This window comes from Akebia trifoliata, chromosome 3, assembly GCF_017979445.1.
Source record: "Akebia trifoliata isolate Shusen 1 chromosome 3, ASM1797944v1, whole genome shotgun sequence".
Classification (NCBI taxonomy): Eukaryota; Viridiplantae; Streptophyta; class Magnoliopsida; order Ranunculales; family Lardizabalaceae; genus Akebia; species Akebia trifoliata.
This window is the reverse complement of record NC_141377.1, coordinates 40,399,402-40,417,202: the sequence shown is the minus strand read 5'-3', so window position 1 is coordinate 40,417,202 and position 17,801 is coordinate 40,399,402. Positions and strand designations below refer to the sequence as shown.

General features: G+C 33.7%; 1 protein-coding gene across 1 annotated transcript; it reads right to left on the bottom strand.

Moving 5' to 3' along the window:
• Positions 1 to 15,175: 15,175 nt before the first annotated feature.
• Positions 15,176 to 17,029, bottom strand: LOC147406947 (putative xyloglucan endotransglucosylase/hydrolase protein 6). Its single transcript, XM_086435299.1, has 4 exons — positions 16,785 to 17,029; positions 16,557 to 16,657; positions 16,253 to 16,449; positions 15,176 to 15,780 (listed from the first exon to the last, which is right to left on the bottom strand). Exons 1-4 carry the CDS (start codon positions 16,969 to 16,971, stop codon positions 15,390 to 15,392), a joined length of 876 nt encoding a protein of 291 aa, XP_086291425.1. The 5' UTR covers positions 16,972 to 17,029; the 3' UTR covers positions 15,176 to 15,389.
• Between the last annotated feature and the right edge of the window lie 772 nt (positions 17,030 to 17,801).

The following is a 17,801-nucleotide window of genomic DNA, read 5'->3' as shown; positions in this document are numbered from 1 at the left end:
ATCATAGGTTAAGTTTGTTTTATTTTATTTTGAGTCGTTTTGAAATCTTATATCCTATTTTTGATTTGAAAGTGAATATGAATCATAGATGTTTTTTAGTCGTATCTCGATGAGAAATTTTTATGATTCTTGTAGATACATGATTTTTTTAGTCCAAAGATCATCTCTACGTGCATGTGGAGTCGTCATCATTCTTTTTGTTAAAAAGTGTGAATGATCATTTGAAAAGTGTTTTTAAAAAAAAATGTTGTATTGACATCATAATGACTCTCATATGGATAAATACCGGATTACTCAAGATCTAGATAAGTGATCCGAATATAGAAAAAGGAAAGTGTTAGGCACCCCTCTCTCTCTATCAATGATGGTAACCTCAAAAGCTTGAGCATTTTTAGATAAAGTGAAATAAATAAATAAAGAGAAGAGTCGAATAATTGACAACTTCTATCGTAAAAAGAGATTTATTTTCAGCTTGAATTATAAGGCTCATCTAATTGAAATAGATGATCTTTATAGAAATCTAGCCTTGAAAGCTGAAAGCGCCCTCGATCCGCGGGGTGCGCGGATCCGCTTTTGACCCTTGAGGTTTGGGAGTCGCCACCTAGTTATTACGGTCTAGGAACCAAATTGACCCTACAATGGATAAAAAGAACTAATCTACTATAGAAATCTGAATCCGGGGATCATGTTACGGGGTTGGAAGGTGTTAGGCACCAACCCCGCCCGGCCAATGCCGGTCTCTACTTATCCCAAATATATCTACATTGCTAATGATAAACCTAGATTAAAAAAATAAAAAAAAAAATTTACCTTTGATCTGCAAAAGTGTTATTCCCTCAGATCTGGTTAGAATGGCTCCTTGTACCGTATTCCTTACTTCGTTCTATCTCCGGATCTGATTCCTGATCTCCGAGGTAAGGTATTTCCTTCTTGGATCTGAGTGCTTCAAATTTATTGTGGATTTTTGGGATGTTTTTAAGAGGTTTTTGGGTATTTTTTAGGCTAAAATCGGAGTAGGGGTGTTAGGGAAGGAGTTGGGGCTCCAAAATTAGGGTTTTGGGGAGGCTATGGAGGCTTCTTTACCTACTTTTCCTAGGATTTTTTCTTTGATACGAAAATAGAGTGTGGAGGCTCCTATTTATAAGGTTTTTAAGGAGAATTAGGGTTTCATTAGGATTTCTTTTAGGGTTTCAATTAGGGTTTAGATTTTGGTCTCATGAGATGGACTTAGTCTTTAAGGTTTTAATTTAAGGTTTTGACTTTTAGTCTTATGAAATTGACTTGATTAGTTTAGATTAGGGTTTTGATTTAGGGTTTTGACTTTTAGTCTTATGAGATTGACTTGATTAGTGTTTTGATTTAGGGTTTTGATTTTAGTCTTATGATATTGACTTTAATACTTTGACTTTAGTCTTTCTTGGTTGACTTTAATGTTTTGACTTTAGTCTTACTTGATTGACCTTAATGTTTCTTTTTACATTTTTTAATGATTTATTTATTAATTTTGAAATTTTTAATTATTAAAGTAGTAAAATTACCGTTTTGCCCTCGGAGAGGATTTTTTACGTTTTAGGTCGTTTTTCAATGTTTCAGGATGTTTTGGAATCAGTTTTTCGTAAGGAATTCAATGGGAATGTTGGTTTTTGTCGTTTATGAAATTTTTTGTGTGACATGATCGTGAATTTTATGAGGGGTATTTTCGTAATTTTGTCGAATTTTGTGAAAATTGGTGAAATGATTTATTTAGTTTCGATTTGTTGTTTTATGTGTTTGAATGGGTTTTCCTAAGCGTAATGTAGGCTCTAGGGTTGTTTCGATGTTAGGGGTATTTTGGTAATTTAATCATTTTTAGTGATTTTTATCGTTAAGCTTCTTTTTGGTCTGCAAGATGATGATTTCTATGTTTCTGGGGTCGTATTTTCCTAGCGTAGCGTGATTTCTAAGTTTTGTCAGTTCGAGATACCTCATCCGAATTTCTGAAACATATGTGGTAACAAAATAAAGCATTGGAATAGACATCCATCATTGAGAACTTTTGCGATCGGGTTGACGAGTTGATTAATCAGGCGGATGCAAAAATGGGGTGTCTACAAAAGCATAGTTTTTTTTTTTAATGTTGACTAAGGTTATGAGTCCATTCTCATGAGTTGAGAATGACCCAATTATCAATTGCCTCAAGACGAGTTAAGTGAGGTGTGTACGAAAGGATGTTCAAGAGTTAAATTTTTTTTTTTTTAAGGTGGTTACAACCCTCTACACTTTCAACCAAATCGAAGTTCGGTCTACTGAAGGTAGGGGAGGCTAAGCATTACGTCTTAAGAGCTTTCTAAAATTAAAATTAAATAAGTGAAAGGAAAAGTAGAAGAGAGAAATAGAAAATGGAGAGATGAGGGGAGTTATGCTTTCTCTTACCCATCTTGAGATCTTGACTTCTTCTTTCCTTCTTTCCTTCCTTCTTTTTTTTTCTTTTGAGGCCTTAACAGTGTTTTGTAAGTTTTTAGAAGAGATGATGTAATGAGAAAATGATAGAGTTGAGTAAATAGAGAGGTTGAAAATTTTTAGTCTTTTAAGACTTGATAGCACGAATTCCCTTTTTTAAGAGGTAATGGGGTATTTATATGATTTTTGAGTTGCTTTTAATTTTAGAAATATTAAAGGTTAGAAGATAATGACATGAGGTGTAAGTATAAGAAAAGTGTTATTTGGAGGTTCGAGAGGGGTATTTGTGTAAAGTGGTAAGAATGAGTCACTTTTGACCCAAATGAGTTGAATTCTTCAACCCATTTGGATTGAGTGTTAGGTGAGATGAAGAGGTGTGGTGTTTAATTAAGAGAATGAGTTGTGTAAGGAATTATGTGATCAAGTTTTTGGAGGGTGTAGAAAGTGATGACAAGTGTCTCAAAGGTGTGGATGTGTGTGTGTGTTAAGTGAATTGATTAAGGAGAAGGGATGTGGGTTGGTTTCTTTTTTATGGAATGATGGGGATAGGTTATAACATGGTGAGTTGAGGTGTGGGTTCGTTTACTTTTTGAGAATAATGATGGTGTTGGTAAAAAAAATTTGGGAGGTGAAAAGTTTCCCTCTTGATGATCAAGGGTTGCATGGATTTTGATTAGTGTTGATCATGGACATGGATATGGGTAAGGGTATGGGCTTTTTGATTGATTGGGTTGGGCTTGTATGGGATTAGGATTAGGTTAAGTTAAGGCATTGGCTAGTGATGAGGCTAAAATGGTTATTTGAATTTCAATAGGCCTTGTGAGACCTTATTGTAGGTCCATGAGACCCTTTGGGGTCTTAGGACCTTTAGGTTTGATCGAAAAGTTGAATTTCAAAGATTTGAGTTTTTTAGGCCCGTTGACGAGTTTTACTGAAAAATTAATTTTTTTTAGGCCATTTCAAGTAAGGAGTTGTTCAAATTAGGGTGTCTGTAGTTCCCATACACTTTCACGTCAAGAAAGTGTGATATGAGGATCCAACCTGAAGTCATTACAACATTATTCTTTTTTTTTTTTCTTGCTGAACCATTTTAGCGAGTATTATATCTTTTAATGAAAATATAGAAAGATAATTTTAAAAAATAATCATATTTTTATGTTTTTGAATGAATACAAATCAATTAGATCAAATTGAACTAGGGTTAGACCATCATCCAAACAATTAGAAAAATTGGGTTAATTCTAAAAAACATAGGATTGTTGTCTTTTACCCAAGAAGTTGAAGGTAATGGGTTTTGGGAAGAAAATTGGAGGATTTTTTGGCAAATGTGGAAGACAAGGGCATTTATAATATTCTATAACGAAAGATTGAGCTCAAGGGGAAATATTCCCCCGAAAGGTGGAAGGGTATGTTTGAATCACTTTTATTAAAATGAAAAATGCTTTCTCAAGTAAGTTAAAGAAAATTTCCTAAATGCAACTCGTTGTGGCATCCAAAATATGATTGAATGCAATTGGGATGTAGATCCCAAAATTTTAGGGCTCTGATTTAGCCAAATCATTATGCTGCAAATAAACATCATATGGTATTTACTCTTAACATAAGAATTTGATAATATATTTTCTTAAATTTTAATAATTTTAGAAAAGAAAAGAAAAAAAATATGAAGATGATCTTTTACCATTGAATTTAAATTATAAATTTAGGAGCTTAGTGTATTTAGATTCCCAAAGCATTTGACCAAGTTAAAAAAACATTTTTCCTTTTGATTTTTTTTAAATTTGATATAGGCCATGAACCCTAGATGGTGAATGTTATTTGGCCAACATGTCACTCCAAAGTAAGCTTTACAAGCCTTACAAAGATACTTAGTCACTGTGACCTAACCCTTTTAAAAGAAGCGAGCAATTATTTGCAGATCTAGTAGAATTGATCTAATGCACGTCATCACTTAAAAAATCCATCTTGCATTCTATTGTTATGATTGCACTCTTACGTAAATAAATAAAATATCAACAATTTGCACCCTATCTAGCTCTCACTCTCTCTCATCTTTTAGGGAAAGAAGAAAAAGATTTTCTCTATTTTCTTTTTCTTTTTTGAAAAAAGAAGATGGAGCACAAAGTAGTCCCTTACCCCCCCAAACAAAATAGATAATAATAAAAAAATAATTTAAATTTAATTTTTTTTTTTTTATGATTTTGATATACCCCTTTTAAGTTTTGGTGAATATTTAGGAATGAATTTTTTTAATGAAGTTTGATGCACAATAGTCGAGATTGGTAGAAAAAACATGATTCTTAAGGATAAACATAGGTTTGAAGGTGCCCACTTACTAGGTTAAAGCTAGTGAGTGGCTCAGAACAACCTTCACCTATTAACAAGTAGGTATTAACTACTAATGTAGGTGCTAGCTTTTGCTTAGTTGGTAAAGACTCGGGTGATGATAACATAGACCCAGGTTCAAACTAGTCAACACCAAGTTACTAAACTCATTAAAAATAGGCTTATCAATCAAAAAGAGAAACAAAACTCTTGAGGGCCCATTTCACTCGTAACGACAAAATTTTGTTATTTAAAAGATCGTGATTAATTCACGATTTTAAAGTTGTCGATACATTGTTTTTTTTAATCACAGTTTTTTGAAAAAATCTTTGATTTTTCAAAAATCATGATTAATTGTGATTTAATCAACACTTTTTTGAAAAAATGACAAAATAATTTTTAGCATCTTTAAGTATTATCTTTTCATTTAATACATTAAAAAACATTTTTTTTTTATAATTAAAACAAATACTTTTTAATTTATCCAATGATTTCCCAACTTTACCAACTTTTGCCGACTTCTTCTCAAGCTTTCTCTTGTTGAATTATTCTTGAACCCTGACTTTTGTCACTATGATTTCACTTGAGAATCTTAGGGAACACTTTCCCATCTTTGTCATTCGTTTGATGGAGAGCCTCAATCTCAATCATGGTTGATTTAATAATTCCCTTGTGATGACATACTCTATTTAAAGACTAACCAACAATGACCCAAATGCCCACATATTCAAACTTCAACTAAAAACCCCTGATTTTTCTCCTCAAACACGCAATCAACTGATAGAGTGAAAGAAAATTTAATCTCATTTTCAACCTTAAGAGTCTCTCTCCTTTAAGTTTCAAACCTCAAAACGTTTGATAGATTTTTGAGAATGTAGAAGATAATGGATTATTTATTAAAAATAAAAGTTTACTACAAGGATTGAACGTTTGGTTATGGATCATGTATTGAAGACTAGGTTAGATAATGTCAATGTGGCTCTATCATGGGCTTAATATGTCGACCTTTGTTTGGAATTTAATTATCCCACAATTTGTTCTTTTTAACTGGGCTCAACCAATCAAGTTTGAGTGAAATTAGGTCGAAATCGATCTATTGGGATGATAACCCTATGCTAAGGCTGTCTATAGGGCCCAGATCAACTACTGTGAATGGGAAGATGTGAGCCATGATCGATTGACTTTGACAAAGTAAGGCATATCGTTAGCCAGGAATCGTTCTGGTCCGGTGCTTCTGGAAACATATTAGAACACAAAATTTACTATCATCTTGTTTGATTGAAGCTAAAATGATTTCCTAATTACTTAATTCTTTTTATTTTTTGATACACCACACAATCCCTTATATCACCGGTGGGGATGTCAGTGGCCCAGCATGGCATGGACCGGGTTTGGGTAGTCTTAGTATGCCCATTTAGATATTGGGCTCTCCGTGCTGGGCAGGATTGATTTTTAGGGTCAGGTTTGCGTGGTAGGCCCAATGCTATATATTTTTTAATTGGTTCAGGTTTACCCATGCCTTCAAGTTTAGGGCTTGGCTGAGTCTTGGGAGTTAGGCTCATCAGGTGGCTTGGACCAGCCCATTGAAGTCCAAAGGGCCTATAAATAGACCTGAATAGTTTGGGGTCATGTGGGCTTGGACAAATATATTTTTATTTAGCCAATGGGCTCGGCTGGCTGCTATTTTGAGACCTGATTGACATCTGGTTGATTGTGGCCCAACCTATTTAAAGCCCATGTTGTTTCTCTGGCAAAGTCGAAGAGATAAAGTTTTGGGAAGAAATTATGAGATGTACGGAATATATTGAAGAGAGAGAAAAAAAATAGAAAAATATGAAAGAATAGAAGAGAGAGATAACTTAGAGAAAAAGAAAAAATGAGAGAAAATATGAAGGGGAGAGAAATTGATTAGATTTTGAGTTGGTAATTACAAATTAGGAAAAAAAAATTATATTTTTTCTTTTTTCTTTAAACCTTGTCTCTCTCTCAAATTATTTCTTTATCTATTTTATCTTTTAATGAATCCAAAAACTCATTTTTAGTTTGTTTATTTTACTTTGAATCTCCCGACCTATAATCATAAAATTAATCAATTAATTCTTAAATAATCAAATTAATATAAAATTATAACTATAAATTAAGAAAAATATGCAATCATCATCATAATAACAATAGAGATCCATCGACATGTTTTGATTGGAGATATAATACATCACACTACATGCAATGTAGAAAATGCTTGGTTAAGGAGAAATTTTTTGCTCACAAATTTCTTAGGCTTTCCATTATGTGCACATTTGGTTAAAAGCCAAATGTGTTTTAAACTCCAACAAAATGTGCACGTAGACACCATTTCTATTTTAGGAACGGGACAGCATGATCGTTACGATTCAAGAGAGAAATTGTTTTGCGAATAGACTTTTTTCTCACATGCTCTCCACATGGGATTTTTTTGCTCACAAAATTTTTCATCACAATACTCTCCAATGAGTGTCATGTCAAGTCTAATGAGGGAAGTTTTGTAAAAATTGGAGATTCCATTTAATATATGTGGGTTCATGTGATTGGTGGATCTCGGTTTCTATGAGCTTTGTGAGCAAAAAGATTTCGCTCTCCACTGTGTAACACGTATAACTTAATAAGAGTAATTTTTAAATATGACGATGCCTTCAATACACGTGGGCTAATGTGATTGGTCGATCCTGAAACCTCTGAGTGCTATTAGAAAAAAAAAAATCAATTTAAAGTAAAACACAGATTTCCTAAAGATTAATTCATATCTTCTAGGGAAAAAATACATCGAAAGAGAGATAGAAGTTGTAGGAATCCCTAAACTCTTTAACTGTCATTTTGATGGAGAGCCTCAACCGTGGGTCTAACACATGGTTACCCAATTTGCTACTAAGGTACTGAATCGTAAAACGATTCAAATAGAACTACTTCGTGATATGGTTCACTCTGGATTCGTGAAATACAGCCTACCAAACGAACTCCATCATTTTGACCTAATTTTTTTATCCCCACTCCACATGTCGATAATATTTAAGATATGCCCCTAAACTTTCAAATTGATAGCATACCCCTTTGACCTTCTTCTTTATTAATAGAATGTTGAAAAATGACCAAAAACCCTAATTAAAAAAAAAAAAAAATCTTCCATCCTCAATCTATTTAAAATCCTAATTTTATCAGCCTTGCCCTCATCTCTGCCTACCCGAGTGGCGAACCGCAAACCCGAATTAGAACTACGAATCAGGTAACATGGGTCTAGCACTTTCCACCTGACCCTGATTGTGGATTAAATATGAGGGATTTAAAGCGTTTAAAATACAGTCGTGCCACATCATGCGCCTCATGGAGCATATATTCATGTTAATTTCTGATGAAATATCTACTGTGCTCTTAACTGCATTCATGGTTTAATTGGAAAATTGTTCGACAAAGCAATCAGAAAGCCAGAAGGGAAGATTAATGTCCTCTGAGTTGAATTTAAAGGTTTCTTCTGATAACTCATCTGCTCAAAAAATACCTTGGCAGCAGCTCCATTTACTCCCCCATCTACAAAACTCACTTTTGCTGTCTCTCTCTCTCTCTCTCTCTCTCTCTCTCTCTCTCTAGTAATAATTAATAAAGCATATACAGTGAAAGAGAAAGAAATGTCAGTCTTCCTATAATTTCTTTCTTTCCTTTTCATCTTTCTGATCTACTTCTTGTTTTTCTTTTGAATTAATCGAATTACCTTTCTGTTCTTAGTTTGTTTATTTATTTAAAATTCTTTCTATTCATCTGGTGATCCATATTTTGAGTGATTATATTACATAACTCAATATGGGTACGCTTACTGCAGTCATGGTAATTCTCCTGGTTTTTACTACTGTTCGATCAGTTACTGTAGCTCGAGCTCGAGAAATCGTGGATTTCGAATACCCTTATCAGTCTTCTTCTTCAAATTCTTCTTCTTACAATATCAACAGGGAAGAAAAGAGAGCTGTGCCAACAGGAGCTAATCCTCTTCACAACAGGTAGAAACCAAAAAAAAAAAAAAAAAGCCATATAGTTCATTAGAAGTGTAAGTTAAAGCGATGGGATGTGATGTTGTTTTGAATATTTGTTGTCTTTTATGAGGAATCACTGGTTTCTTTCTCTCTTTTTCTTGTTTGGAAGTGTTGGCATGGAAATGGAATTTTTTTCAATTTTTTTATAAAAAGAATAGATTACAAAGGTTAGTTAATTCTTTATCCTGACATGGTTGTGCATGAGTTGTCCCTTGGCAGGAAAAAAAAAAAAGGTTTGCACCATTTGTTAGTAGTTAGTGTTAAATATTGTGTTTATATTACAATTACAATTTATCAGAGATTTTGGGTGTTAATTAATGTAGCACATTTTGTTTGTGATTGAACAAAGGATCGATCCCCATGATTCACAGATTTTTAAGATGTACTTCAAATTTTCTATCATATTTATTTGTGATGATTTAAGCCTATTCGGACACACATTTTTATGGGTTATGCGACCCACCTTTCAAGTTCATTAGTGTCTATAAACTTTGGTGATTGGAAAAAATTGTTTTTAAGCGTTATTTATCAAAACATACACTAGTGCACAATTCATTTTCATTTTAAAAATGATAATTTATCATTTTCAAAAATAAGTTATTTTATCAAAACGATAAAATTTGATACAAAAACTCTTTTGATACAACCAATTGTAGAAGCCCACGGGCGTAACTCATCCTCACAAAACCGGCTTGTAAGGTGAGGATTGCCCTAGGTTTATATGTAGTCCAAAGTCATGATACCCAGGCAATGTGGGACTATCGCTCACACTTCCCATCACGTGTAACGTGTCCCCTATATTATTGTGGTTACCTGCTCTAAGCAATGTTGGACTATTACTCACACAAATACCCTTTTAGCATATTTTCAAAACAATATATATATATATATATATATATATATATATATATATGTATCCCCAATTTAAGTAAACATATAGAAATATATTTGTTTTAGTACAATAATGTTTCCTTTCAAGATTTTATTTATTTTAGCACTTGACAGCTTTGTTATAGATCTACAATACCTTAATTCTAACGATTTTTGTAAAACCAATGTCTAAAACCCAAGAAATTTCACAAGCCGCTCCTCCCCATGAAAATGACACTTTAGATGCCTTTTTTTTTTTCCAAAATCAATATATTCATAAAATTCGAGTGATATCTAAAGTCTATTTGTAGTAGTGTGTCCATTCGCTATAGAAACAAAGATTGTTGTCTTCTCGATTTTACAAAAACTGTTGCATCCTGTGGCCATAACTTTGGAAGGATTGTGCTTAGCAAAAGAAAAAAAAAATTTGTGGAAGGTTCGTATTGCCTTAAGACATCACATTCAATGCATGCCCCGGTTTACAAATCTTCTAACTGATAATAGCTCTTTGATTTTGTCCGAAAAGTCCTTTTATTCCTGACGTGGATAGGGACTAACCTACTTCATGGCCAAGCCATTTTTTGTTTTTTTTGTAAGTTCTAACATGCAAATCATAGATCAAATAATTTATTTGATTAAAAAAATACTTGTTATTAAATATTAAAACAATAACATTAGTTCTGTTCCATCTGTTTTAGTGTCAGATCTTGCTTTGCTTAATTCAACCAATCAAAGATAATCATTAAATTCCAAATAATTCTAAATTAAAATTACATTCAATCCTCTGATTTTTAATTCATTCTACTTTAACATTACAGGCACATTTAAATGCACAAAAAATTCTAGTCTCCAACAATATTCTCGAATTAATGAGAATAAGAATTGTCGACACAACAGATTCCAATTTCGGGTACATGAAAGAGTCCTCATTAGCAACCTTCCTTAACCCACCTACCAAAAAATATATACATAAATAAAAAATAAATGAATAGAAAGTACACTACTTTATCACTTTCTTATCTTCTTGCATGGTTTGAATCCCCAATGACACCGAGTTATATTAAATACTTGGCGTGATATACTTTATCTTGTATTATATTGGACGTTAATGTTAGCTTTTGGAGCTCACTTGCATGGTTAAGCGGATGGTTGGCGTGCTTGTTTTGTCTTGTGGATGTTGGAACTCTTTTGAATGTTTCTTTTTAATGTCTTATTTGCTTGTGTTTGGCCTCCAAAATCCAAAGATGAGAGAGCACCTGCACGAGGATTTATTATAAACTTTAGGCAGCTTTTGCTTTAATGACCTTAATTTCCCTGTCTCTTTTATGTTTTTTGTGTTAGCTTAGACGTGCCTAGACAGTTCGAGGGGATGGGATCAAACAATTGATAACTTATTGGATCGGTTTTGGATCAACGATCTCCTGATCCAAAATAATGCGTTTGAAATAAGTAAATTCTATATTTTTTATATTGGATCCAACTCGGGTGACTCGTGAAAAATGACTTGAGAAAATGCATGCATGATCCTGACAATGTAAATACAAAATCCAATGATCAAGCTTTATATTTGGGATAAGTATCCCCATTATATCAAGATACATATAAATCCCAATAGTTGGATTTTGTGTTTCCAACGGTCAGGATTTCATGTTTACACACGATGGATATAAATCCTGACAAGGTAAACTTGAAATTGGGCTCAGACATGTAGATCAGATGGTTTGAAACATTGCAAAACAACTTTAAGATCATGGGATCAAGTCCAACTTACCCACACAAAAAAAAAATTGATAAACATGAAATACCATGGTTGAGATTTATCCTTAACATTAGTACCTTGAGATATGTACTTTCAATATATATATATAAATACTGACCATTGGATTTCGCATTGTCGAGTGGACTTGCCCTGATTTTCAAAGTGACTCCTTGAGTTTTAGAATTTATGTCTAAGAGCCCCATTAAATGGTGACTTCTAAGTTCTAAGCGACAAAGCAATTTCCCCACCATATATAGAACGTGAAGTTTCACAAAATTGTTAGTGTATACTTATGGGTTTCAATTTTGTGCTAAATTCTGTTAAGCAGATCCGTGTACTTGCTACTTGAAGCTAGTATCCTTTGGAGAAAAGGTCACCTTGCAGTTGCTGGGCTACTCAAAAGTCAACTCTAATCTGTGGCTATCAAAGCCCAAGGTATGCATGCCCAAATGAAAATTAGATTATTGAGGGACTGGTCGTTATAGTATGGCTCATAATTTGTGCCATTTCTACATATTTCCAAGGAAAATTTTAATTTGGGTTGAAATTGAAATGAATCTTTCATTTATGAACTATGAATGTTTACGATGTTTGAATTATTTTACCCCAAAATCAAGGTTCAAGATAAGTGTAAGAATTTTTATCTTCCTATCCTTAAGATTGAAAATGATAGGAATTGAGTGAAAAATCAAAAGAATTTTTCTTCCTTGACCTTGAGGTCCAAGATAATAGGTTTGAAAAAGAAAAATCAAGAGTTTTAATTAGAGAAGGAAGAACAGGGCAGTTAGGTCCTCTTTTATTTATCTTTAGGAACGACATTCATCAAGAGAAATATGTCATTATCTTGAAAATACGGCGCTCACAATGTAGAGGAGTGTGTCTAAATCACCTTCCAAAAGTTATCCATCAAATTATGAATTTTAATCTATACAATTACAATTGCATGAGTCGCAAATGGTTACCCATCTAACTGAAATCGAAGTCGATAGATGGGTCCGGGTCCCATTTTATTCGAATCAATTAGAGTTAATTTTCTTGGAATCAAATCGATTGAAAATCAAAATTGATAGAAATCGATAAAAACTAAGATTTGAAACCATTTAAAGAGAATTTTTTGACCATTTCAATTTTGGTTTCATTGATTTGAGAATCGAATCCAATAAAATCTGAACCACAACAAAAACAAAAACAAAAATTGTGGTTCTGATTTTATAGGTACAGAATAAGAATCACCTGCCCCCTTTTTCTTTTTTTTTTTATAATATTTGAGATACCGTTATGTTTTCAAACTGATGACATGATCTCTTGACCTTAGTCTACGATCAAAGACTAATGAAAAATGCCAACATAATTCCATAAAAATATGATTTGGACATTCTTACAACAGCATTTTTGGTGAGATGGTGGGGTACTAATTGTCCTAATGCCTTTGGATCAGTGTGGATCAGAATTGTCTTTGGGAATATGACTGGTCTGATACGTGTGCGTGTCGTCCCACGAGTGGACATTAATTAAGACAAAGCCAGATCTGTACAGGCGGTGCATCTGATTGACACTTAATGAATCTCACCTAATTCTACGACGGCCACAGTACTTTTTCCGACACAAAGAAATGGACTCTTGAAATCTCCACCGTACGACAAATTAAGTCAATGGTAGATGAAAATTTGATGATGAGATCGGAATTCCTAATTCTGACACGTAAAATAATAGAGTAGTACTGGGTAATATAAGTAATGGTTCTGTTCACATCGATTTTTCTTCTCATTCACACTTATAATTTAGAGCAGTAATATAACTATATAAGGCGTATTTTTCATATTTGGATTTGGATCTTTACCAGATCTCCATATATTTTATACAAATCTGATAGATTGCTTCAGATAATATGAAAATGAGTCGCAATAAAGAGCACACAAAAAATGTCAGTTTATCATTAGTCTATGTAAGTTGTACAAAATAACATATATAAATGAGACATGATTTTCTGACTTCCCCTCTACTCTCTCGATGTGGCATGTGATAGAACGATAGATTTTTTCTAGAGATGCACAATTGCACATCCCCTTAAATATGTGCAATTGTTTATCTAGAGGAAGAAAATATACAGTTCTGTCACATGTCATAGTCAGAGAGTAGAAGGAGAGTATGTCAAAGAGAGAGTCAGAAAATCATTATTGTATAGAAATTATTGTTAGGATTTAAAACGGATCGATTCAGGTAGGATATATGTCTGTCCATATCCATATCCATATCCATATCCAAATTTTTTATTTGGGTTCAAATTTGAATCTAATTAGTTCAAATCATATCCGAATTTGTTTTACTTTCAATAAACATATATTCGGATTTGATCCGATCAAATTAATTTATTCGGGTCAGATAATTTCAAACCATTTCAAATTAATTTTTTTAAAATAAAGTGTTGATAATATGACGCACGCACTTGACACGTTTGCTCACAGCCCAACAAATATTTGACATATGGCGAAAATGACATCAACAAAAGAAAGATTCTTTCTCTTGCTCACTACTGCCCACATATTTATTTTTTATAGATTTCAAATCTTAAAAAGGTTCGTAGGACCCACATTGATGATCACATTTACAATCTAATAACACGGCCTTTTAGATTTCATGAAAATATTTATATTCAAAAAAAAAAATATTGTGTTTCAAGCTTGATCCAAGGTGTTGAAAATGGACGGTCAGTGAACACTTAAATTTAACAATGAAAAATAATTATTTTTTTAAGTTCATATAATTTTGTCCTCTACAATTATATTGCATCGAATCATGTTTTTAATTTTACAAGGTGATCAGATCAGAAAGTTTTCTTTATTTAAATATGAGTAGGAGAAAGAAAATGGCATTAAGTGCGTCATATTATGAAAATTCTAAAAAATATGGCTTTAATGTGATTTGAACTAAAGACCTACATCCTTTTGGAAAGAAATTTTAACCACTACACTGAATACTCATTTGTTGATAAATAATAGATTAAAAAAATAAGATACAACATACAAAATAATATATCATTCGAATACAGGTGGATATAAGAATGGATCTGTATCTGATCCGTATCCGTATCCATCTCGATCTCGGGTCAAGGGCATCAACCCATACCTGACCCATATTTTAATTTGGATATATTTGAAGAAACCAAACCCGTTAAAAATCAAATTCGGATTTCGAATAAAATGCGACCCATTTTAAATCCTAAATATTACCCAATAAACCACTTTGAGTAAAAAAAATATTTGAGCAAGATTTTGACTTTTGCTTTTGAATTGAGCTATCCACCTGGATTGAATCTAGGTCCAAGTGCCACGTATGTTGACTCAAATGACAACTCCATCTCTCGAGTTGATTAGATCTAAAACTTAAATTAAAAATTCACATATAGAATTAAGTATTATATAATTATATATTTTCTTTGACTTCCATTGACTGCTTAAACAGTAAGAATCAAACTCTACTCAAATTAAGGAGTCGTGCTGGGGTGACACAAAGGTGACAAAATGATGTATTGTTGCGCACATTACCTTAGATGTTTTTCTGCAAGATGCGATTAAAAAGCATCTACGGTTATGTGCGTGGCACCACATAATTTTTGTGACTTTCGTGTCATTCCAACGCTTTTAAGTAGTGATTTTCAATCAAATATTTGAAGGTCGGTGAGATAATATATGCTTCTAGCTTAAACAATAACTACATATAAGCTATCTTTGTCAACCATGCACAGAATTTATTCTCATAAATAATTTCCACATATTACAGACATACAGATATTGACCTTTGGTTATAGGAGCAGAATAAACCCACAGACGGGCTTCAACCACAAATAAAAATAAACATAAAGATAATTTTTATTCCCTTTATATCTTGGTTACCATTGCTTCTCATTCACTTAAAATAGATGGAGTTGTATATGTGGCACCTTAGACACCTGCCATGCATTCTGGTGGGGTAACTGGGTAACGGGATTTGTCGGTGCAGTAGTCATAGATCATATGGTTCATTCGAACCCATCGATATTTCCTAGCTTGGTCCACGTTCAATTGTTGGTAAGCTGGTCCTTCCCACCAGTTGTTAGGGTTTGAGGCACAATTTGCCGGTCCAGGCACGGGGCACCCGTCTATCACAAAGTCTTTGTAGTAAGCGTAGAAAGGTGCTTTGCTCCAATCAATCTTCTCAAGCCCTCCTCTTGTCGCCCAATCATCAGCTTCCCACAACGTTGAGTAGATTCCCATGGGTTGGAATTTGGGAAATGGAATCCCTCTCGCCTCGTTGTTCTTGTAAACACGGATGGGTACATCATCAACGGAGAAACTGCATGATCACCACCATCATTAACAATAGCTAATAAATTATAGTAATGAAGAAAACAATACAATTGATGTATACCAGTTCAATTCTTAATTTTGATAGTTTATATTAAGACACCAACTAACACATCAAATTATTTTATAGACACATCCAAGAAAAGTAGTCTAAACCAGGATAAGAAAATAGATAGATCTCGAGTAGTGAATATTATATTTGATCTTCATCATTCATTCGATCTCAATTTTATACCCTCCAGAGATCGAAGAGTCTTTACAAATGGGAGAGCTTCATATTAGTAGAAGAAGAAATGGAAAGGGAGTGCAGCCATTAAAAAATAAAGAGGATATATGTACCCAAGACCACCAAATTTAATTTCAGTGTTTGATGTGTTATAGAAATGTTGATGTGGCAATATAAGCTCTTATAATGCTTATTTACAGCTTTGAATGCATGGAGAAATAATAACAGAACTTACACAACATGATGATGATTCCACATAATTGAGTAAGTATGGAATTCTGCTGAGGGATCAAACCAGAGGTTAACCCTTTGTTCACGATCACCCTTTCCATGGGCATACACATTGGTCTGGACAGTATATGGCTGGCCGCTTCGATTCCCCAAGAACTCAAAATCCAATTCATCGCGGACGTTATCAGTATCAGAATTCATCTAAAACACCAATAAAAGATAACAAAACCATCAAGTGAGTACATATGGTGTCAAATTCTTTCACATTAAAGACCCCATTACTGAGGTGTTACATACAAATAACTCACATAGAAAGCAGTGACAGTTCCAGCAGAGTCACCCTGGACTAGCTTGATTTTCATACTCACAACCCCAAACAAGTACTGATTCTTCGAAGCAAACCCACATCCTAAAATATTCAAAAATATAAAATAAAAATTCAATTAAACTAAGAAAGCATATCAAACCATTTGAATTGTTTGTATGTTATATATCTATATGAAGTATACAATTAGAGGACCCCACGACATTTTTACCTGAATTTTGATCTAGGACTAATTGTATGGCAGTCCCTCCTTGGATTTGCCTGATATGGGAATCGGACCACGTGACACGGAAGTCCTGTTGGAACGTAGCAGGGCGTGCCGTGACAGAGATAGAGAATGCAAGGAGAAGCAATAGAAAAGAAAGGCTGGTATGTGATATTGATGTGGGTATGGCCATGGTTATAGTTTGAACGACTATAGAGAAAGAAAGATGGTGTGGGGATGATTGATATGGAGAGCATTGGGGGGGATTTTATACAACATTTAGAGGGAAAGAGAGAGAGAGAGAGAGAGAGAGAGAGAGAGAGAGATGGGGACTGCTGCATTCAAATGGACAGCTCTCCTTGAGATTAGACTACCCTTCCAGCTAATAGCTAGCCGTTATTGGACCCGCCATTCTCTAATCCACATTTTTTCCCGCCAGATTTTTAACGTCTACTTCTTTTATATTCTTCTTCTTATATTACTATGTATATGTGTATAGTAGTAATGCACTCCACTGGAGTGTAATTGGATGGTTGAAATCATTGGATGAAGCTGATGTTTGGGCAAGTATATTGTGGTCCATTTATCAGAATGTCTTCAGTTTAAAATATTTGATATTGGACACATATATGGTTCAAGTGGTTGACATATTTCAATGCAACTTTGGGGTGGTGGGTTGAAGCATAAATTTTAAAATCTTCGAGTCAACTCAAAACTTGGTCAAGTTGATTTGATTCAGCTGGGTTTTGAGGTCACTCAACCCTAAAACCATATATATATATATATATATATAGGGGGGCGTTCAAGGGCCAACTTTTTAGCAAACTTTTTGGCAAAACATTTTTCAAAACATGGGTTAGAGGTTTTGGAATGGGCTGATTTTAGGTGAGGATGATCTCTACGGTGAGGAGATCATCCTCACCAAAAATGAGCCCATTCCAAAACTTCTAACCCATGTTTACAAGTTGAAAAATCGTGGACCGTCCATTTTTTATAAACTGTTTTTGATGGGGTTAGAAGTTT

Coding starts and splice junctions, on each gene's coding strand:
- LOC147406947 (XM_086435299.1), bottom strand. CDS start 16,971: ATGGCCATACCCACATCAATATCACATACCAGCCTTTCTTTTCTATTG. Junction 16,450..16,556: donor GAACTGTCACTGCTTTCTAT/GTGAGTTATTTG, acceptor TTGGTGTTTTAG/ATGAATTCTGATACTGATAA. Junction 15,781..16,252: donor TGGAATCATCATCATGTTGT/GTAAGTTCTGTT, acceptor GTGATCATGCAG/TTTCTCCGTTGATGATGTAC.